The sequence below is a fragment of the Bombus pyrosoma genome, linkage group LG4 (genome assembly GCF_014825855.1).
Source record: "Bombus pyrosoma isolate SC7728 linkage group LG4, ASM1482585v1, whole genome shotgun sequence".
Taxonomy (NCBI): Eukaryota; Metazoa; Arthropoda; class Insecta; order Hymenoptera; family Apidae; genus Bombus; species Bombus pyrosoma.
This window is the reverse complement of record NC_057773.1, coordinates 2,593,057-2,616,097: the sequence shown is the minus strand read 5'-3', so window position 1 is coordinate 2,616,097 and position 23,041 is coordinate 2,593,057. Positions and strand designations below refer to the sequence as shown.

General features: G+C 35.9%; 7 protein-coding genes across 9 annotated transcripts in view; all 7 read left to right on the top strand.

The window, feature by feature from the left end:
- The window catches only part of LOC122566518 (zinc finger protein 470-like), a 55,388-nt gene extending 41,337 nt beyond the window's left edge, over nt 1-14,051 (top strand). Inside the window, exons 1-2 of one of the 2 annotated variants that reach the window (XM_043723911.1) lie at nt 5,929-5,952; nt 10,348-14,051. In XM_043723911.1, the coding sequence (XP_043579846.1) occupies nt 10,409-11,932 (1,524 nt within the window). In that variant the 5' untranslated portion in view covers nt 5,929-5,952; nt 10,348-10,408 and the 3' untranslated portion in view covers nt 11,933-14,051. Of the gene's footprint in view, nt 1-5,928; nt 5,953-10,347 lie in introns of those variants that run through there. The other variant, XM_043723910.1, reaches the window with a different exon arrangement.
- LOC122566517 (zinc finger protein 26-like) lies at nt 464-3,049 on the top strand. Its single transcript, XM_043723909.1, has 2 exons — nt 464-580; nt 656-3,049. The coding sequence occupies exon 2, from the start codon at nt 729-731 to the stop codon at nt 2,430-2,432; it is 1,704 nt and encodes a 567-aa protein (XP_043579844.1). The 5' UTR covers nt 464-580; nt 656-728; the 3' UTR covers nt 2,433-3,049.
- On the top strand, nt 2,057-7,142 carry LOC122566520 (zinc finger protein 62-like). Of its 2 annotated transcripts, none has more exons than XM_043723914.1 (2): nt 2,057-2,177; nt 4,701-7,142. In XM_043723914.1, exon 2 carries the CDS (start codon nt 4,750-4,752, stop codon nt 5,995-5,997), a length of 1,248 nt encoding a protein of 415 aa, XP_043579849.1. In that variant the 5' UTR covers nt 2,057-2,177; nt 4,701-4,749; the 3' UTR covers nt 5,998-7,142. The 2 variants fall into 2 exon arrangements, with proteins under 2 accessions (XP_043579849.1, XP_043579848.1); XM_043723913.1 differs by lacking the exon at nt 2,057-2,177 and adding an exon at nt 3,491-4,617.
- LOC122566633 (zinc finger protein 525-like) lies at nt 6,432-9,244 on the top strand. Its single transcript, XM_043724188.1, has 2 exons — nt 6,432-6,460; nt 8,233-9,244. Exons 1-2 carry the CDS (start codon nt 6,432-6,434, stop codon nt 9,242-9,244), a joined length of 1,041 nt encoding a protein of 346 aa, XP_043580123.1.
- Nucleotides 14,052-14,195: 144 nt separating the features above from the next.
- On the top strand, nt 14,196-17,084 carry LOC122566527 (gastrula zinc finger protein XlCGF7.1-like). Its single transcript, XM_043723927.1, has 2 exons — nt 14,196-14,374; nt 14,695-17,084. The coding sequence occupies exon 2, from the start codon at nt 14,804-14,806 to the stop codon at nt 15,716-15,718; it is 915 nt and encodes a 304-aa protein (XP_043579862.1). The 5' UTR covers nt 14,196-14,374; nt 14,695-14,803; the 3' UTR covers nt 15,719-17,084.
- LOC122566631 (zinc finger protein 32-like) lies at nt 16,686-18,178 on the top strand. The gene is made up of 2 exons (XM_043724185.1): nt 16,686-16,699; nt 17,092-18,178. Exons 1-2 carry the CDS (start codon nt 16,686-16,688, stop codon nt 18,176-18,178), a joined length of 1,101 nt encoding a protein of 366 aa, XP_043580120.1.
- Nucleotides 18,179-21,775: 3,597 nt separating this feature from the next.
- LOC122566630 (gastrula zinc finger protein XlCGF62.1-like) lies at nt 21,776-23,041 on the top strand. Its single transcript, XM_043724184.1, has 2 exons — nt 21,776-21,909; nt 22,522-23,041. The coding sequence occupies exons 1-2, from the start codon at nt 21,776-21,778 to the stop codon at nt 23,039-23,041; spliced, it is 654 nt and encodes a 217-aa protein (XP_043580119.1).

The window sequence follows — 23,041 nt, the reverse complement described above, 5'->3', positions numbered from 1 at the left end:
TTTTAATTTATATTATGGAGCGTCTGTGTAAATCGATCTGAGATCGAAGCGTGAAGCGCAATATGAATGAAGAGAGAGAGAGAGAGATTGCGATAGCATCTAGAAGTATAATAGTATATAACATCGTATTTTACGATATAAATAAAATAATTAGCATTAAGTACGTAAAACACTGTAGAACAGCTTGTATATACAGGATGAAGTTCATAAAACGAGTGAGTATTTTCTTGGAAATACCAAAAGTTTGATAATATTTTTGATATTTTTGAAAACATATACTCATCATAACTTGAACATTTTATCCTGTAAATATATGTCATTATTTTCATATTTATTTATGTCCGTGTGTTTAACACGTTCTTCGCGTCTCTGCAATTTTTTAATTTTATACGTTCGTCATACGCGAGTTCGTATGTTTTAGAATCGAATACGAAGATCAATAAAATCAATGTAACCCCCAAAAGAACAGAATAGTGCGGAATAAAAAAAAAATCACTCCCAATCTCGCAAACCTCATATACCATACATTTCTATTCAGACAAAATCGCATAGAAATCTGTAAAGACGACTTAGATCAGCAGTAAGTAATGCCTATGTACCAAAATGACAAATAAAATCCTTCGAAAGTAATCATTCCTTTTCAATTGTGTTTTAGGGACCGATCTTGTGGAAAGCTCCTCACCACGGATTCTTCCGGTCGATTCATCGTTGGGGAGGACTCTGTACCCATGCAATTATGGCAGCACGTCGATCCCGATGGTAAATTACACTACTCGTTGGTGCCTGTGTTGGACGACAAGAAAATGCTAGAACTTTCGAAAGAAATTGGCGAAGAAAATTCCAGCATCTCTCTAACATGCGTAAAAATGGAGACCGATGAAGAAGAGAATAACGTGAAAACCTACGTCGGCAGTTTGGTGCACTTATACAACTTTTACACGTGTGACAAGTGCAATATGAACTTTCCTGTGGAAAACATGTTAAACAGGCACAAGATGTCCAACAAGTTGAACTCGTGGCTTCGTAGAAAACGACTGAACTCTAGACATCGATCGAAGGTATCTTCGGGAAAACAGATTAAGCAGGTGCAATCACAGAAATCAAGGAAGAAAAGGAGGTACGGTTGCACATCCTGTGAGTTTATCTGTAGCGAGAGGTCCATGTTAAACATTCATATTAAAAAGAAACACAAGTTTATAGTCAAAGAAGATTTAAAAATCTTGTGCATCATTTGTAATAGAAAATGTGGTACTCGGTCTAATTTGAAGAAACACATGGAGGAACACAGAGACCGGAAGACGACTTACTTCACGTGCAATAGTTGCAACTTCTTGTGTAAAAGAAGCGGCACTCTGATTTCTCATATAACGCTGAATCATCAGACGCTCAATAGCGAGGAAATCTCAAAGAAGAGATGCAACGATAAACCTTTAGAGAAGGAAGAATCTAGAGGAACCTGTTTAAAGGAGCAAGATAAGGACAGTTCGACCGTCTCAAGCACGCCGTTCGAGTTCGAATGCAAGAATGAACCTTCAGTGGCCACTCGCACGAGCAAGAAACAAAGTAAAAAGTCTGTCGAGGAACAATGCAATCTGTGTGACTTTAAATGTGCAAAGAAAAGTACGCTATACTCGCATAAGCGACAGCACAAGATGGACATCGGCGAAGAGTACTCGTGTAACGAATGTTCATTTAAGACTTATAAAAAATCGTCTTTATACTCGCATATAAAAAGGAAGCATAAGGTACCAAAATCTTGCACGTCCGATGGTCAACCGCAATTATTTTATTGCACTCAGTGTGACTATAAGAATAAGAATAAATACGAATTAAAAGTACACGTGGCCAGGAAGCATACGGATGATTTTAAATTTTCTTGCGAGACTTGTGGAAAGAAATTCAAAGTGAAAGGCGATTTAACGAATCACATACGTTTCAGTCATAAAGAACAACCGGTTATCTGTGATGTTTGCGGGAAAACGTGCCTGAACAGCAACTCATTGTACGTACACCAGAAATTTGCTCATTATAAAGCAAAATACGAATGTCAAGTATGTAAAAGGAGAATGGTCACTCAAGAAAATTTGAACGAGCATATGATCCGACAGCACGAGAAGAGGGAGAACGTGGTTTGCGAAGAATGTGGCAAGACGTTCTCCAGAAACAGTAGACTAAAGGTACACATGAGGATCCACACTGGCGACAAACCGTACACTTGTACCATATGCAACAAATCGTTCGCACGTAGAACAGCGTTGAAGCAACATTTGTTAATTCACACTGGCATCAGGCCTTACGTTTGCGATATTTGCGGCAAAGCATTCACGCAGAAACCTGGATTGATCAGTCATAGAAAATCTCATCCTGGATCGCATCCTCCGCTTCCAAGAGTGTTGATCGACCATATATTAAACGATGTGATGAATAATTGAGACTGTTAATTGTATAAACAATTGAAGTGGATCGTTTAAGGACGAAGGCTGGATTGAGAACTGTTTTACAGCGAACAGTCTCGTGCAATTAACGCTTTATGGTTTATATTATTATTAGAGATTATATTTTTGCGATCTTTCACGTTGAATTGGATTTGACATTTTATTTTATTGGATATTTTTCATTTCTAAGAGAGAAGTAGCAGAAAGTGTGTTTTTCGTTTCTTTCCGATCATAGAGTCAGTATTTATCTAAAGAGAAAATGGTACAGGTATTTATATAATGGCGTAAAATATATAAAGATTTTTCTATTAAAGTTTAAAGTAAAATTTTTCTATTAAAAGAATAAAAATTAACATTGCTAAAAATTTTCTCAAACTAAAGATTTCATCTCTTGTACCATTTTATCCTCATTCTGTTTTATTACGATTCAATTTAATAGAAGCACAGTAGAACATTCCTTATGGAAACACACGTTACCTCTCAACTATATTATCACGTTGACTGCCACGACACCCGTATTCGGGTGTCAGCAAAGTTTCTGATCAGGCCACGAAACCCATATTTGGGTGTCGCTTATTTGACTACTACTTGCGAAGGATCGTCGTAGGTATTTGAAAAGATATTCCATAATAATAAAACTGTTGAATTGTTATAAAAGTAATACGAAAATGGTTTATTAAAAAAATTATTTAGCATTTAAAACTTTAAAGCATTCTATACATAGCTGAGGTTGGTCGGAACAATTTGGTCAATAAGTTGTTGTTTTCTTCAACTTCTTTCATGCTCTTGTTCGGCCCATTCGACGTCTTTTACTTAAGCGCGTCTAATGCTTCTTCTGCAATCATAAGCCTCGTAAAAACTTTCTTTTTCACTGTTATCTAACTTACTAAGAAATAAGTTTTCAATTTTTCTTTTCGACATTGTATCGAATTAGGGCAGAGATTTTAAGTTATACCGTTCGTTGCTCGGCCAAGATTCAAACTGATTTTGTAGAAAGTGGAGAAATGAGAAACAAATGCGAAGGAATGGAAACAAAAGAAACGAGAGGTAAGACCACCAGATGAGCGACTCGCATTATGAAAATATCGATGGGAGCACCGAGCAGAGAACGCTTGGTACTGCAGCGCGCGTGGCCTGACGGAGATTTTTTTGAAAACAGGCGTGGCAGTCAACGTGTTATTCAAAAATTGATCGGTTTGATCGAACACTTTTGTCCCCCAATTAGTTCATACAGCGGAAATTCTACTGTATTTCAACAGCAGTACATGTTACTTTTTATAAAAGTATGAAAATAAATTAAATTTATTTTAAATGCGAGGCAAACCAGTGGACCGTATAGAGTCGAAGAACAATGTCAAAAGTTAAGCTATTACGCGTATACGATAGCCTATCGCCTATGTTATTTTGACAATTTGCTAGCGTTATTATGACACGCTATGGAGATTTAAAATTTCCAGAAAGAGAATCTCTATGAAATCAACTGTTTTTGTATGCAGCGCATACAATTCATCTTCTCTTGCGTTTGTAGTACGCACTGCGTTGCATCCTCATTTTTGAAAGTTATATGTTTGGAATATTGGAATTATTTCCACTCTTATTTAACATATCGAGACATTTAAAAACGCATTTCCAAACGATTGTTTAAATTTTTGTTTAAATTCTAATCATCCGCTTTAAATTATTTGTAAAAAAATACTATTTTATATTAAAATTGTTATTAGGCAATTTCGTTCATTTGTAACACTCCGAATATATATATATATATATATATATTCCGGTATATATATATATATATACACCTTGCATATCTATAAAATACATCATACTGCAAGATATTTTCTTTTATATATATATAATATATCCGACATTGAATCGAGTCTGTCATAGTGTTATATTCAACAATGATATTCATTAATCTTCATTACAGTTCCATTACAGCGAAATGTTTATTAACCGACCAATGAAGTTCTTCTATTTTCGCTTGACTAATTTCCTATAATTACGATAATTACACAGCAATTGGGCAATTTGTCTGCAATTGTAAGTCTGGCATGTTTCTTCTTCCTTCATCTGTGAGAACTTTATTTTAGATTCATGTGGACAAGTATAATTTCCAGTTATTTAACCACAATGACAAAAATTCTCACATATTCTCATGTGTTGAAGTTTCGCTTGTAATAATGTAAAAAGCAGGCGAATATTTCCGAGTTGTCGACAAAATAATTCGTTTGTCAAGTACCTAACTGACTGTTCTGTAATTTTCAGGATTCTGAATGGGGATGGACGTTTTATATACGGCAAGGAATCGATTCCGATGCAAGCGTGGCAAGTAGTTGACGTTGAGGGTTGCCTGTACTATGCCTTCCTTCCAGCAAATCCATCAAAACTCTCAGAATGTGAAAAAACAGTCGCAAGACCGACAGACGATACCTTAAAGAACAATGATGACGCGGAAGAAATTTTTATGATTCCAGCTGATGACGAGGCAAGCGATAATCTATCCCCTATTAAAATAAAAAAGGAAGATATGGATGATGTTTCATCGACGAACGAAGATCACTATGACGACACCAATGTTTATGCTTGCGAAGAGTGTAACATCTGTTTTCCGGTGATGCAGATGCTAAAACGACACAGAAACGCTGTTCACGAACAAGCCCAGCGCTACAAGTGCAAAGTCTGTTTCAAAATATGTCGCAGTCTGGTCGCCTTCAAGATGCATGTCGCCTTAGAGCACAAAACTGAGGAGGAAGAAGCGAAGGATGTCGAAAGTCTGACGTATGCCTGCAACTTCTGCAACTACGAAAGCACAAACAAATCTACTCTTCATTCTCACATTAGTAGAAAACACTCGGCCAAACGTATAGGTAGAAGACGAAATAGCTATAGGTACTCCACAGAACCTGAAGAGTACTCTTGCGACGTATGCGAATTTAAATGCCAGAATAGACGTAGATTAAAGGAGCATTTAGAACGTAAGCACGCGTCAGAATATAAATACGATTGCGAATATTGTGGAAAAAAGTTCAAGGTCAAAGGTGACATGAGGTTACACGTGCGTTTTAAACACAAAGAAGGACCCATAGTTTGCGACGTGTGTGGGAAAACGTGCTCGAATAGTAATTCTCTATATGTGCACCAGAAGTGGGCACATTTCAAACCAAAGTATGAGTGTGAAATTTGCAAAAGACGTATGGTCACTCAGGAGAATCTCGATCAACACATTTTGCTGCAACATGAGAGACGGGAGAGTTTCGTGTGTGAAGAATGTGGAAAATCGTTCACAGAGAATCATCGATTAAAACAACACATGATGACGCATACTGGGGACAGACCTTACGATTGCCACGTATGTGGTAAAGCTTTTGCGCGTCGTACAGCTTACAGGCAACACTTGCTTATTCATACGGGCAAACGACCATATATCTGTGATATTTGCGGTAAAACGTTCACGCAGAAGCCTGGCCTGATTTGTCACCGAAAATCACATCCTGGAGTGCATCCTCCATTACCAGTGGTGCATATAGAACATATCCTTAGCGACTTTATGAAGAAAGAATGATTTTATCGTGAGAATAGACGCTGTATCGTGTACATTTAATGATGAACTGATATTATAGAACATGGAAGTTGATTTTCTTAATACAGCTATTTTTAAATTCACTACATACTTCATATTTCTTTGGAATAATCTAATTCGTTTCTCGTTCAAAGTCTAACATTGCTCTCAGTGACTGAGTAATTTCTAAAGCTACAATTTGTATTTCCATGAATTGCAGATATCAAGCTCCCTTACTTAATGGTTTACCAATTAATAATATTAGTGAGTGATTTATGATTTCTAATTTCAACTTCGTGTTAGAGTTTTTCCCATTTTCCTAATATTCCTAACATTCAAATCCGATTGAAATGGAAACTCGGAATTCAATTGAAATGGAGATCAGATTGAGGCATTAAAAATTCGACGGTTGTGGCAGAGTCAAGTGGACTGGAGAAATGACTTTCTTGCAGAAGGATGTGAAGCAGTATGAATACCTGTTGTCAGAAATAAACTTTCCTTATGATCATCCTTCTGGAAGAATGATATACATATCTGGATTAAAAAAAAGATTCTCGTGTTCATCACACTAGAAAATTTTATATTAGTTAATTTAATTAAGCTCAATTTGTTGAATGAATTGTAAAATTAGTATAAAACGAAAATCGATCTTCCTCAATTCGTTATTAACACGCTGTGTCATTAATTGTATTACATTTTTATTAATCGAGATGGAAAATTACGAAGGGGAAATCTTAAATTCTTAATATCCGGTTAATTTTTCACTTAATTTCACGTAACCTCAATTATCTAATTTTTATGATTATGATGTTATTATATTCCGAACGTGAACGTCGATGTTTGTATTTTAATATTTTCAAACATTTATTTTCCCATGCTTTCGTTCATTTTCGTGTACATACTCCATCCGTAAAAAAAATGTATAATTTTGTACGATTCGTTTCTATCAGATTATGTGAGTATCGTAGAAACGCATCATTTGGAGAAATAAATAGGAAGATCCATTGTGAAATATACTGTATACAAGATGAGATAAGAATTTATCTTAAGCACAATCTCGTGAAAGATATATATTTTTCTTGACTATCCAAAATTCTCCATAATTGTTTATTATTACCTAAAATAAAATGACATAATTTGCAATGCGATCAAATACTTATTTTTGTAATATAATTATTACGATATATATCGATAACTAATTTTTATTTTGTTTGATTTACTTAAATAGAAAATAGATTGTATTTTTTTTTCTTTAAATGAAATTATCTTTTACGCAGTGAACAGTGCGCGATTTCTATTGTATGCAAATGTAAATGAACGTTGATTTACGTTGTTGAAGTTTTGGAAAATGTGAAACGATTGACATGCCATTTTACCTCAGGTGAAATGAATTAAATTGCAGATAAGTATTGTATAAAATGTATTACAAATGTTAAACAATTTAACGTTGATTTAATTAAAGTTTATAAAATAGTTATAGGTAACTATATAAATAAGTTTCAAGGTACACGATGCTTTGACCAATGAGCTAATTTTAAATTTAATCGTACTTACGATTTTATGTTTCAGGAAATTCAGTACAACTATTTCGGGAAGCGGCAAGTTCATCTCTAACAATTAATCAATAATTGTGCATCCTTGAAGTGCCATAAAGAGAAACGATTGCCTCTATTATGGATTTTTGCCACTTGATTACACCATCAATAATATAGTTAAAAATACATTGCATAATATCTTTGAAACATCTGTTCAACATGCGTTCAAACTATAATTTTCTTGAAATTTTTCTAGCATCCTTCGTTCTATTGATACAAAAATTGAATATCTCACAATGAATATAACGTTCAATAATGAATTCAATTATTTTATATCAATGAAAATTTATTAGACATCTTCCCATTTGTTGGTTGAATCGCAATTTATATTCTTCGTGTTTAATGTTTTATAAATCCTAAATGACGTTTCAAGAATTACAATGAAATTGGAAAGTGTAATTATATCTCACGAATTATTGTCAGCCATTTATAATCAACTATTTGTACCATTTTCCTGCCACATCGAATAAAAACATGAATCATCGTTATTGTTGTCCCCAAACAATAGAATAAATACTACTGCTAATTTTACTATTTTCACATCAAACTCGTCGTGACTATTAACTTCGACTGTAAGTAATCATCGTCAGTAAGTACCATCCTTGTAGAACTCTAATAAACTTTAGCCATTTTCCTGTTTTAGGGACGGACTATCCCAATCAAATTCCATCTACGTTTCAAAATTACCTACACCTGCCGGAGGAACCGAACAAGAAACAAACTCATCTCAAGAGGACGACTATAAAATCTTACCAGCCTGTGATATCTGTCAAAAGCAATTTAAAAAGAAGTACTTATTAAAAAGGCACAAACTTACTCACGAAAATCGAAAGAAGAAGGACGTATCCTCAAAAGACGATTCTTTCATGGAACTAGTATCTCAAAAACAGGAAGCTTTATCATGCACAATTTGCGACTTCCGCTGCAACAAAAGATCCACAATGATTGCTCACTTGGTACAGAATCACGAAGATTCAGGCGAGAATAGATCAACTAGTAACAGGAAATTCGCCTGCATTATTTGTGGTCTTATCTGTTCTCGAAAGGAAACTTTGAGATCTCACTTTGTACGAAAACACACACAGCTTTATGAGTTCTCCTGTGAGCAATGCGGCAAGGAGTTCAAGATCAAAGGTGATTTGACGACTCACATGAGACTGAATCACAAAGAACCTCCTGTGATATGCGACGTTTGTGGCAAAACTTGTAAAAATAGTCACAGTCTGTATACTCATCAGAAACACGCTCACTATAAAGCGAAATACGAGTGCCCGGTGTGTCACAAGAGATTGGTAACCAAAGAGAACCTAGATCAGCACGTGTTGACTCAGCACGAAAAGAAAGAGAAGTCTGTCTGCGAAGAATGTGGGAAAACATTCTTTGAAAATCACGATTTCAGGAAACACATGAGGATACACACTGGAGATAAACCGTATAGCTGTTCTGTTTGTGCCAGAGCGTTTACTACTCATAGCAGTTTGAGTCAACATTTACTGTTACACACAGGAGAAAGGATTTATGTCTGCGACGTGTGTGGAAAATCGTTTGCTCAGAAGGCTGGTCTTATATGTCATAGGAAGATTCATTCTGGGTCATTGCCTCCTCTTCCTGTCATGCATATCGATCACATCCTGAAAGACTTCATGAAGAAATGAAGAAAACTGTGTGTTAGATTTAACGAAGATTTTATGGGCTTCTTTATTTCACCGGGAATTACGTCGAAGATTCACATCTTGAAGAAGTTGGTGAAGAAGCGAAGAAATCTGTTATCCGAAAGCTGTGTTTTAGATTTAACCAAGACTTTATAGTTTTCCTTTTCTTCTTCTTTTATCGAGAATTGCACTTATTTCAAAGAAATGTTTCGAAGACTGATTTTGTTTTGTCAGCGAATAAGATTTAATAGATTTACCACTGTTCAACGGTTTGATAATTTCTTACGAATGTTCTTTACTGAAAGTTGTTTATCGAAGTTTCTCGAAAATTGTATGCATCGCCCGATTTTTAACGTAGATTATATTGAAAAGAAAAAATGCCTAGCTTTAATTTTTAAGGCGATCTCGACTTTTTATGGAATTGAATCGTATTCCTAATAGAGGATCTTATTACTAGATTGCGGAGTTTTACGCAAATTTATATTTTTACGCACACTTAATTTATATTTCGACGAACTAGAAGAAAAATAGAACTTAAACAGAATTTTGTTCTACCTATTAAATATTACAACAAATACTCTATCTCGGATATTTTACATATTATTATTGTACATACTTTTTTTCTATAAAATTACCCATAAGTGCATAAAAATCCACTATAATTACTATATAAAACGCTTAAAATTTTTATTGTATTTTCTTACGTGTTCTGCAACGTTCTCCGCGTACCCGAAATAAAGTAAATATAATTTCCCCACTGACGACACGTATCGATTGTCGATTAATCCTCTCATGCTCTGCTTTATTCTAATCTCACTCTCTAACATACTTCACGACTAATCTCCGAGTAGTACCTAAGCCAAACTGCAAAAACCTCTTTTTTTAAGTTTTATTATCTCTTTTACAAGCGATATAACCCAAATCTTTTATCAGCGTTTTAAGAGTAACAAACGCGTGACGAACCTTTTAATCCGCGGGAAATTTGGCACACACTGCCATAAACAATAAGAATGAACGAACAAAACGCTTTTCAAAAGCTAAAGCTTGCAGTCCAACAAGCGACCGAGGTAGCCCGTTAATAACGCCACTGATCGATGATGTTTCAGGTACGAGCTTGACCACCTCAACTCGCGCGGTATCTTTATCTACGACAAGGAATCGGTCGTGATGAAAAAATGGCAGATCCTGGAGTTTGACGGGAAGCCGTACTACGCGTTTGTACCTGAAGACGACACGCCATTGGCTGACGAGGATATTCCCGAACAGATGGATGAGATAGGACACGAGGATGGAAAACAGGATCTTGTCAAAGTCGAATGTCTTTACAACGAAGATGAACTACAGTACGATTCGACGGACGAAAAATTATACGAGGATGAAGATCTTTTAAACAGAAGTGCAGAGCAGAAGGAAGAAGAAGACGTGAAACCGATAATCCTAAACGGCACGATTGACGAAGAGAACGATAAAACGATTGGAGATATTTATCAGGTGAAAGTTCAGGGTAGTATGGTCACTATAGAGAAGCTAACATCCGGCGACATTGAAGAGGCGAAGGAAGTGGTGGAGTATCAAGAAGTGGAACATGAGGAGCAAGAGGTGCAAGACGTGTATAACGATCAAGAGCAGTTGGAACAGATAGATCAAGTAGATCCGGATGATCCGGATCAGATAGAACAGGTGGAATACTTGGAGGAAGAGACCTTGGAGTTGCCGAATAATCATGTGACACCAACGAAGACGCGTAGGAAAATTTCCAGAAGTCCGGCCAGCGCACTGAAATGCAAACTCTGCTCGGAGATGTTCAGCTCGGCCATTTCGTTCAGGAAACATGTGGCATGGACGCACAAGAAGAAGGTGTGCATACAGGAAGATGGCGCGTATATCTGCGCGGTTTGCGATTACAGGACGCTTAAGAAGAGTCTTTTTGCGGCACACTTGGAAAGGAAGCATGAAACTTGGTCCAGGAAACGACCCAATAACATGTTATTCCCTTGTGCTGCCTGTGGCTTCGTGTGCAGATCGAAGCACTCGTTGCAATCGCACTTTATTAGAAAACACACCGATCGGTACGAGCATCAGTGCAAGTTTTGCCCAAAGAAGTTCAAAGTGAAAGGCGACTTGACCAACCACATACGGTTTCATCATAAAGAAAAACCGATTAACTGTCCCGTGTGTGGAAAACTATGTCAGAATACTGGCTCTCTTTACGTACACCAGAAATGGGCACATTTTAAACCTAAGTACGAGTGTCATATATGCAAACGACGCATGGTCACACAGGAAAATCTCGACCAACATCTGCTAACGCAGCACGAGAAAAGGGAGAAGATAGTATGCGCCGAATGCGGAAAAACGTTTACTAAAAAAGATTCTTTTAAAAGGCACATGGCAGTGCACACAGGCTGTAAGCCACATTCCTGTCTAATCTGCAACAAACCATTCGCGAGGAGGTCTCAGCTGCGTCAACATTTGCTCATCCACACTGGGAAGAGGCCTTTCGTCTGCGACATTTGCGGGAAAGCATTCACGCAGAAGCCTGGTCTGATCTGTCATAGGAAAACTCATCCTGGACCTCATCCTCCTTTACCTGTGATGCCAATTGCGGATATCGTGAAAGAGTTCACCGAAGGTTACGTACAGGAGATAAGCGCACGTGAAAACGAGGAGAGGATCGAGGAGGAAGCGTAGAATTGTTCCAAATTTGTTGATCTTTCGATTTAAGCAAGCGTTTCCTTTGATACTTAATCAACAAACGTTTCGATCGCTAGGAAGATGGTGCGATTTTGTTGAATTTCGCATATCGAGACAAATATTGCATAAGAGAATTTTGGTTTTAAATTATGAAATATTAGACGAATAAGCTTCGATCGTAAAGGGTCGTGGAATGTACGACGAAGTTTTCGTTTCTGCTCGTCGTTGAAGGATAAATTGCAAGTACGTTAATCAGTTGCACATTTTCTAGCGAATATTCGTTGTATTATCGATAAACTAGCGCTAGTGATTCTGTAGTAATACTCGTGTTCCTACGAATAGTATCGCGTTTCTTTGGAATCTAAGAAAATATTAGTATATTTCAAATATTAAAATAATCTTAATGCAGGATATTAGTGATTCTTGATTTCCTTGTAATTCTTTCATATCCACACCACAATTTAAAATTATGATTTTTTGAAAGAGTAATTATTACGATAAGCATTATCTATAACTACTTTTCTTATTCGTAGATTATAAAATTTGTAAATTTTCGAATATGATTATCGATAACTAACCCTGTATCATAATCGTTATTTCAGCGATTTGTCGAACACTTTCATTCCCATATATTATTAACCTTTCGTTACGCCCTATCCTGTTCTTTATTAACATCGTGGTACTTTTGGGTACATTTTCTCCATCCCGAAATTTTTTTCATGTCCTTGATTTTTAAAAATTCAAAGTTGACGAATAGTCGAAACGGACAGATTTTTTAATACAATATATAATTTTTTATACAAATTTTATATAATAGCAATTTGAACACTGTCGGGACATTCGAACGAAAGTGAAATTTCGTTTGTATCTAAAAGGACTAAAAGGAAGGTTAATATTATTAATGAAAAAATCAGTACAGAGTTATTTGTATAAGTTGTATAAAATTGTAATCATTGTTTGCGATCAACTGTATACTTCAACAACGAGTAAGAGCAATATTTTCTCACCCTGATTGTTCGACCCGATTGGTCGAAACAACTACAAGGTGCGAATGATAGAATGCCAGAATACTTTGTACACCATCGAGGTTGAAAGATTAAAGACACTAGATTGATTAATAATTATTTTTAGACGTATCGCGTGTAACTATAAGTATAGAGATGTAAGATGTATAATATAATAACAGTCTTGTAAATTGAACGTGAGCAAATATGAAACGAGAAACGAAAGAGTATAAGATTCCTTTCTAAGTTTTCCTTTCAGTTTATTAAAAAGTCTTAATCGGCTTCTAATCATCAAGATAATACTATATCTTAACTTAATTTTTAGTTGAACAAATATTTAATTGGTTCAATTGTTTGAGAAAAATTATAACTCGTATTATTATTATTAGCATAAACATGCAATAACGAAATAAACGTTTCCTGAGCTGGATGTAAGAGAAATCGCATACTAATTATGTAACATCCTTTAAAATATTAAATTTCCAATTAGCGAGCAGATAAAGTGGTGTTGCTTCATCATTAACGATATCGAATAAAATTAAAAACTGACTACGCAAGAAGCGCTAGTTTCCTTTTGTTAATTATAATATGCTATGATTGCCCTGAATTATAGGTGATATTAGTGTTATTTCAATACAGTGTGATAAATCGGTAAAATAAAAAAAGAAACTCGATCATGTTCTATCTCGTTAAAAGCTTTTTTCTTACGCATTGTACTAAGAACGAAGATATTTCACAATTCCTCGATGAACATCCTCGTGTTGTTTTAATGTATATCGTGAACCTTCGGTCGTCATTCACGCGAAATCGTTGATGCGTTCGCGTTGTGATATGTCTTAATGACACTAATTCTATTCGCGAGAGCTAGTCCTCCTAAGAATAACTGTAATATAACGTAACATGGTAATATGCTCCGTTTCACTCTATATGTAAACGCTCTATATGCAATTGTCCAAGGGACAAGCGTAAAATCCGTGAGAGAAAGGAAGCTCGCGCGGTAGAAAGCACGCCTACGACGGCTATTTTTCTAAAAATCAATAGCTTAGTCTAATACTTAAGGATACTTATGCGCTGTGTATAGCTTTGAGTTTGAAATAAATATTTTTACTGAACCTGATCTCTTCGACTATCCCCGTAATAACGTTAGACGAGAAAAAAGAAATAAGCTTGGATGAGCTTGGACGAAGAAAAAACTGTTATATCGTTTGACGTCCTTGTATCTAACAATTAACGATATTACGTAAAGTTTATAATATTGCGTTTTATACGTAAAATTTGTCAAAGCAGAGAAGAGAGTAAAAATATGGTATTCAAGTATACAAGATAAGTATATCTGATGTATTAAACGATCGCGTTGAAACGGTGAAATAATTTATATTATTTTTATACGTTTCCAGGCTACGACTGTTCTGGATCGCATTAGAAGAGCGAGAAGGTATGACGAATACAGATACTAGAATTATCTTCTGAGATTTTTATTTTTATAAAGAATATTCACAGAAAATTACGTTTAGGTTTCAGCGATTACTAAATCAATAAAATATGGTTGCTAAATATATAACACGTTTGAAAATAATGTTTCAGTGAATACAATATATTCTAAAAATAAATAAGTTTCCAGAATGTATACGTATTTCTTAATTTATTCGGAAGAAAACATAATTTCAGAATTTTTAATGATAAGTTTCTAACCATACGATATCCTACGGTTTCCTAGACCAAAGATAACATGATCTGCTTAATTTTCTGTTTTAGAATCTTGGATCCTTTGAGCGAAGAATTCAAGACCGACTCGCAGGCTCACTTACCGTTAGAGCTCCCCGAGGTATACGAGAATTGGATCGACAAGGAAAACTTCGAGATCATGTCCGCTAGCCAAGAGGAAACCGCAGTATCTCTTCAAAACAATCCCGGCCAACGATCCAAAAAGAAAACCTTGACTCGTTTAGAATGCGACCACTGTCGACGGAAGTTCTTAAAGAAGAGTAACTTGGCGGAGCATTTGAAGAAACACAGACACAAGTGTTCAGACTGTCCGAAGACTTTCAGACTTCGTCGATACCTAGCTTCTCATATAGAGAAGATCCATCGACGTCAAGTTTATGATTGCAGTGTTTGCGAATACAAAAGCAATAACAAGGGAACACTGAAGAATCACTACATTCGTCTGCACACGACTAATTACAATTTCGCTTGCGACACTTGTGGCAAACAATTCAAGATAAAGAAAGCATTGAACCATCACGTGAAACAGAATCATAGCGACGCGCCACCGATAGTGTGCGACGTTTGTGGCCACTTCAGTAAGAATCTTCATGCTCTCAAGGCTCATATGAAATACAGACACTATAAGCCTGAGTTTATCTGCAGAATCTGCAGAAGAGGGATGACGACTCAAGAGAATTTGGAGCAACACTTAACCTGGCACGAGACCAGGGAAAAGGTGCTGTGCCCCACGTGTGGAAAGAGATTTCGAGGTCGGGATTTGGACTCTCATATGCGAGTGCATACAGGAGTCAAGCCTTTTCCTTGTCCTGTTTGTGGAAAGACATTCAGAAGGCAGACTGCCCAAGAGCAGCATGTTCTCATTCATACGGGAAAAAGACCGTATGTTTGCGATATCTGTGGACAAGCGTTTGCTCAGAAACCTGGGCTGATTTGTCATAGAAAGCGCCATCCTGGACCTCTGCCTCCATTACCTGTCGTATCCATCAAGAATATCGTCACGGAGTTCACTAAGGAATACACTATGAAGAATACGATTATTAAAATTGAATAAATGGGTAATTCGAATGAGCGAGGTTGTAAGAGGTTTGGGATTGATGTAAAGAAAAGCTGTGAATAACTACGTTAAATCATTCAGGGTCAAACGATGAAATAATACGCAAAAAATGCGTAGATCAGCATCGTTGGAATAGTAGCAAGTCGAAAGCACGCAATAAATTTCTATGATTTAAAGAAATATATTATAGTTTATCATAGTATTACAAATTTTCAATTTCTTTAAATTTCAGAAAATTATAGATCTAGGGTCCAAGTGCAATATTGTAATCCTTCCTCGCAAACAGTATTCTTACAAGAGCAAAATTTTACAAAGCAAGTTTAACAAAATGTCGTGAATGGATTGAATTTTATTGGTCCTTAATGAATTAATAGGATAGCGGATGGATTATTGAAGAGTGTTTCGATACGTCTGAAAAATTTATTTTTATTTCAAAGAAATATATGTAATTTGAATATTGAACCAGCGTACTTCACTCTTTTCATATGTTTCATGTCGCTGATTGTTGGATGTTATCGAATAAGCGAGGAATTTTATTCGTTTTGTTTTACTTGTGTACAGAGCTTCAGTTTACCTATTAATTCGTGGTTTCTACGAATTTTTCACTATAAAACAGTGCATTTGCAATTTTACAAATTAAGCGTAACGTACAATTTTACGGCATTTTTTTATAAGAAACCTTAATATTACTTTTTAAGCTACCACGTTTGAATTGACATTTTTGTACTAAGAACGAGTATTTGGGTTTTTATAAATATTTTTAAGATTTTTAAACAATACAGTTGTTTCTATCGTTTCTTTATCGATGAAGCATGAATTTTTATATTTTAAAAATGTTTTCTACGAATGTTGTTTGTATTTCTTACTGTATTCCAAACTTTTTAATAAAACTGTGGTTAAATAAAACTTGTAAATTATAAATATCATAGTATACTTCCTATAATATTATTTCATATTGAGAAAAATGTTAAGGAAAAAGTAAGTATGAAAAATTTCCATTATAACAAATAAATATCTTTATCTTCGCACAACATATGATAGAAAGAAAACTGACGAATTTTCATCAAAAATATTTCGAAATTACTTTGCATTGAAATTCATATCGTGAGAAATCGAACGGTGTGATGAAAATTACACATTAATTACGATTGAATTACCTACAAAATACCTATCTTAGTATACACAAAATATTCCATTGCTTCATACAAAGATCTCTGCTGCTACGCAAAAATATTTCTAATCGAAACTTCGTGAAACGTTCATCTGCTAAAGATGTAAGATTTCAAGTAAGTAAGCTCTCCATACAGCAGCATTGTCAAAACCACTCTGTAGATACCAAAACCTAACAACTTTACTTCAATCTGTTTTAGTTCTCCTGCACTGGACCCTCTTAATGGTAGCGACACGAATCCTCTGGAAGAACCTTGTTTCATCAAAATAGAAAACTCGTACTCTTTGGCAAAAACGGAACAAAGGCGACAAAGGGAAAGAATCAGAAGAATGAACTTAAAAATTCGCACTGTAACATCCGTAGGTTGTACAACGAAAAAGTTGAAAATCGAACCAAGTCGAACCAACAAAATTGAAACAAGAATCTCGAAAAAGCAAACTGAACCTCCACTGGAGTGTGACTTCTGCGGCAAACAGTTCAACCGGAAGTCGTTTCTAGCGTCGCACATGAAGCAGCACAGACATCGCTGTAAAACTTGCAACCAAACATTCGGGCTAAGAAAAGACTTGAAACAGCACTCGGAGCAAGTTCATGGTCCTGTACTATATCCGTGCAGTATCTGTGAATATAAAAGCAACAACAGGTGGACGTTGAAGGATCATTTCATTCGAAAGCACACCAGCAGGTTCGACTATTCGTGTGCAGTCTGTGGAAAACAATTCAAGATCAAGAACGACATGGTGCAGCACGCGAAGCAAATGCATAGCAACGCATCTCCAATTATTTGCACAGTTTGCGGTCACGCTTGCAAGAGCGTGCCTTCCTTGAAGTCTCACATGAAATACAAGCACTACAAGACTGCGTACCAGTGTAATTTGTGCAAACGTTGTATGACGACGCAGAAGAACCTGGAGCAACATCTGTTGTGGCACAAGAGGAAGGAGAAAGTGGTTTGCCAGACTTGTGGCAAGACTTTTGGTCAAAAGAGAGATCTGGACCTTCATTTGAGGATCCACGAAGGTATCAGGCCGTTCTCTTGCCCGGTTTGTGGCAAGAAGTTCCCGAGAAGAACTGCTCAGGAGCAACATATTCTGATACACACGGGTCAAAGACCGTATACTTGTGATATTTGTGGACAGAAGTTTGCGCAAAAACCGGGACTGATCTGTCACAGGAAGCGACATCCTGGACCTCTGCCACAGCTCCCTGTGATCTCGGTTAGAAAGATCATCGCGGATTTTACTCAGGGACTGAACGATGCCGCGATGGAGAAGAAGGAGAATTAGGTGAAGTGAGTGGAGTAACTGGGACGTTCGTGTGTTTTTGAACTTTGTGAATCTGTTCTTGTGGTTTTGAAGTTTGTGTTGTCTGGTGCTTCTAAGCGTAAATAGTGTTATTTTTCTGTTATTTCTAGGTATAATGTAACTTGTTTTGATATTGATTATCATTATGCCTAGACTGTGAATGTCTATGAAATTTGTGAATGTAATGAAAAATTTACAAAGAAATTTATTCCGTGTGTTATTATATTATGATGATTATTTTACTTTAAATATTTTACATATAAAAATATATATGCAAAAGCATGTCGTGTATGTATTGCATACATTTTGTAGATTTTTACATTCTTAAATTTCCCAAAAATGCAGCAACATCCGCAATCTAATAGTAGTGGTACTTATAACGACTGAATAGTGTAATTTGATTCTCGTTATGTTTGTATCCTTATATTTATTAAAATTCAACGAAGATAAGGAAAAGAAATATGCTTTTTCTTTTTCTTTCGAATATTAAATCTATTGACAAGTAGCAAAATATTTTATTTGCTTCTGTATTTTAATTTTATTATAAAGATATAGTTTACATTTAGAAGCTACAGACAATATAAGTTTCTGAAGCATTAGTGTTAGATAGAAAGACAATTGTATAAGGGTGAAACGATCAATTAAAGTTTATATTGCGTCGAATAAGAAGTTATAGAGAAATTTTCACGAGACATTGTTTCAGACTAGATTTAATTATTCGTTGTTTATTTTGTTAATATTCATAGCACAATTTGTGTTAGATAATTTGACATTTAAAGTACTTCGTTCACAATGCAGGCTTCAGTCTGTTTGTGCTCTACGTTGCATACGAGCAACATTGTATTCTCAAATGTTATTAAGTGAGTAAACAATAGGTGTATTTGTTTATAGTAAATTTGAATACATTATAACTATGTCTTCCTTACAAGAAAAAAACCAGAGCAAATTTATTTGTATTATCGGTAACTACGAAAAAGTTCTTTTTCTACGATTTAAACAATATTTGGTCACGAATGGATTGATTATAATTACATATTAAAACCATACTGTTTCTCAGAGCATCTCGAGTATTTATCACCTATAACTTAAAAATCAAACTCAAAAATTAAGACGTAAAAGATTTTAGTAATTTTGAGACGAAAACGTTCCACAAAGAATCAACATTAAAAAAACATTATCTTCAACGAAAAAAATGAATAATTCTCCGAGACTTGAATATTAAATGAATATTAATCACATGTATTTATACGTTAGAAAACTTTTGTAACAGAAAGTGTATGAAGCTTTATGTACATTTAATAATTGGTTATAAAACATTTAAAAACGATACGCATACATATCGTCTATTATTTCTTCTAATAAATTCCTACTTCAACTTACTAAAATTTGATTTTCTTAAAATAATATTCACATTTCATTTCTACAAAAAGAACAATTTTTCATATGTATAACGTGTACGAGATTCTCATAACATTTCATTGCACACCATCGAATATCGGTAGGTATATAGTAAAAATTAACGAAGGACAACAAAATCCATCGCAGAAGAACATTCATTCTAAACAAATAAGTATCATAATAATTCCACGTAGTTGCACATTTATTCCTTCATTATCTAAATTACTTCGTGCACTTCATCGTTGTTTCTGTTTCAGATCGCGAAGAGCAATTTCTCGAGCAATTCACGAATGCATCAAATGTGGAGCCTGCTTCTGTCACATGAGGAAACTGGTAGAACACCTGAAGAATCTCCATGGTATCGACAGAGCCTTCAGTTGCGACGAGTGTGGCAAAACTTTCAGAAGTCCGATGAACATAGCTCGTCACAAATTAATTCACACTGGTTTCAAAAGATTCGCTTGCGACATATGCGACTATAGATCAAACCAAAAGTCAAACCTCGAGAGTCATCGTCGAAGACACACCAAAGACTATTCCTTTAAATGTGAACAATGTGAAAAAGGCTTCTTCCTGAGAACAGAATACTTAGAACATATAAATGTTCATACTAGGAAGCAATTGTACAAATGTGATCACTGTAGCAAGTCATACCCTTACAAGAAGAACCTGACAAATCACTTAAGAACGCATCATGCGAGTGTCTCGCAGTTAGAATTAAGAAATGACGTGACAAAGAAGCACGTGTGCACAATTTGCCTGGAGGGTTTCACGCGAAAATTGTTCTTGGAAAGGCACTTGAAGCAACGACACGGTTTGTACGAGAAAATGAAGCATTTATGCGATCTGTGCGGGGCAGTGTTGTCTTCCAAGAGGAGGTTGATGGTGCATAGGCGGGGCCACGTTAACGAGAAGATCGTAAAATGCGATTTATGCGACAAGCAGTTCTCTAGCAAAGAAAACCTCGCTGTTCATCGGCGAGTGCACACTGGGGAGAAACCGTACGGTTGCTCGCAGTGCGGAAGAAGGTTTACACAGAGAACTTCTTTGATATTACATCTTAGGTACCATTCCGGGGAAAGGCCGTATCAATGCGCGGATTGTGGGAAGGGATTCGTTTCTGCGAGTTTCCTGAAGAAACATCGAAAGATTCATGAGAAAACTACGCAGCTCGAAACTTAATTGCGAACGAGATCATCTAATAAAGAGATACGTGTGTGAGTTCGTAATTCTTTTTGTTACCAATGAAATTTGTTCGTTTTTAATAAAAGGATGATGATTGATACGAATAGAATCTTGTATTTTATTGAAAATTGTATGAGATGGTGATGGTGGATTTAGGTACGCGCATTTACAAAAGCATCGGAAGCTTCGTATTTTAATGTATGAATTTCAGTGTTGATTCTGATTATGAAACCATACATGATGCTTTCTGTAAATGTGTAGCTTTGTCAATGAAGGTTCCCTCATTCCAGCCACTGGGGCAACGATCACGACGTGCTTAGCAGCTGCGAAGATTTCAGAATCAAGAACGAGGATATTCTTCTCGACGCTGGGCAAAAGTGAGTTTTGTTAGATATTTTCTATGATCAGGATTAAATAAAGTAGTCTACGTTGTTACGTGTACATATATAAATTTTGCACAATCATTTTGGCTACACGCAAGCAATTCAAATTGAAATAAAGGTTCATACACACAAATTCGAATAAAATCCATTTAAAAGACAAGAATCTTTTCCGATGACTTATTACAAAACTGGTCTCTAAATAATTTCCTTAAACGTAAAGATAAAAGAAATAACAATTGAATGATAATCGATTTTGATAAAATTCCTTGATGGATAAGAGTAAATAAAAATCGAACGATTTTCAATGATCCCACGGAGACAATTTCGATTCTAAACTAAACCTTTCAGGTTCGAGGGGAACGAGAAAGTGTGCGATCTTTGTCAAGAAAAATTCCACTTCGTAACCAGATTAGTAGCTCATCTGAGGATCGTCCACGGTATCCATAGACCCTTCAAATGTATCACGTGTGGGAAGACATATCCGCAGCAGTTTATGCTAAACGCCCATGTGAAAAAATCTCACACTCCTAAAACGATCCCCTGCACTGAATGCAGTTTCATGGGGGTGAATGCCACTGACGTGGAAAGACATACGAAACGACACCATCGAGAAATGAAGTTCACCTGTGAAATCTGTAGCGAGAACTTCGTAGACAAGGATTCCTTGATGACTCACACAACTATGCATAACTTTATGGAGTTTCAACAATGTAACGCTTGTGGTACTACGTTCAACGACGCGTACAGGTATGATAATATTGTCCTATGACTTCATTTTAATATATAATCATTTTAATTGATAGTCACGCGAAGGCAACACTGTGGCGAGAATATATGAAGGCTACACATAGAGGATACGATAAGTTTATGTTGCAAGTCACTCGATGACTAATTAATTATGATTAGTCGAGAAGAGAAAAATATATTTATTTTAATTATAGATGATAAACTGAAAAAGTTTTATATAAAACCAAGAGAATAGCTAATCTCACGGTAATCGATATTTGTAAATTATACAAAAACAGATAGATAGCAAAAATATGCATTTGAAACTATAGTTGATAATGTATCTATTGAATTTTAAAATTACTTTAGAAAAGACAGAAGATGTGACTTATCGTGTTTCTCTCCTGCACCCTTCATACGTAAGTGGGGAGAGTCCTTGTGCCAAATTCTCAACAAATCTGACTCTTCTCAAATTACGAAACGCGTCATATATCTCAATACCTTAAACCATTAAAAGAATTTCACAAAATCCTAATCTTTCAATTAATTAAAGTAGAGAATGTTAGAAAGTCTCAATCTTTCGATTATCATGTAGAAAATTTCACAAAATCCCAATCTCTCAAATTAACGTAGCCTAAAGGAGCACAACCGTTTGTACCACTACGATCCAACAACGTTGATTCAAGAGAAGCTCGAAGGTGATAGTCCGCAGAATACCACGGAGCACAAATGCGACGTCTGTGAGAAGATTTACAAGTACAAATCGGTCTTGAAGCAACACAAAGTGAAAGCTCACGATGATATGCCAAATTACGAAAGACGTCGATATTTATGCGCTCTTTGCGGGAAAGAATTAAAAACTGCAAAAGGTCTCGAAATTCACAATCGATCGCACACCGGCGAAAAGCCTTACACCTGCGAGGTGTGTGGCAAGTGTTTCACCTGTGAAACATTGCTCAGGACTCATAATGTCACGCACACTGGCGAGAGAAAATATTCTTGCGACCAGTGTGGCAAAGCTTTCACGCAGAGATCCACGTTGGTCGTGCATAAACGTTATCATACCGGCGAACGACCGTATGTTTGTCCTCGATGTGGAAAAGGTTTCGTCACCAGGACTGTCCTGAACACTCACATGAAGTCCTGTCGTTGA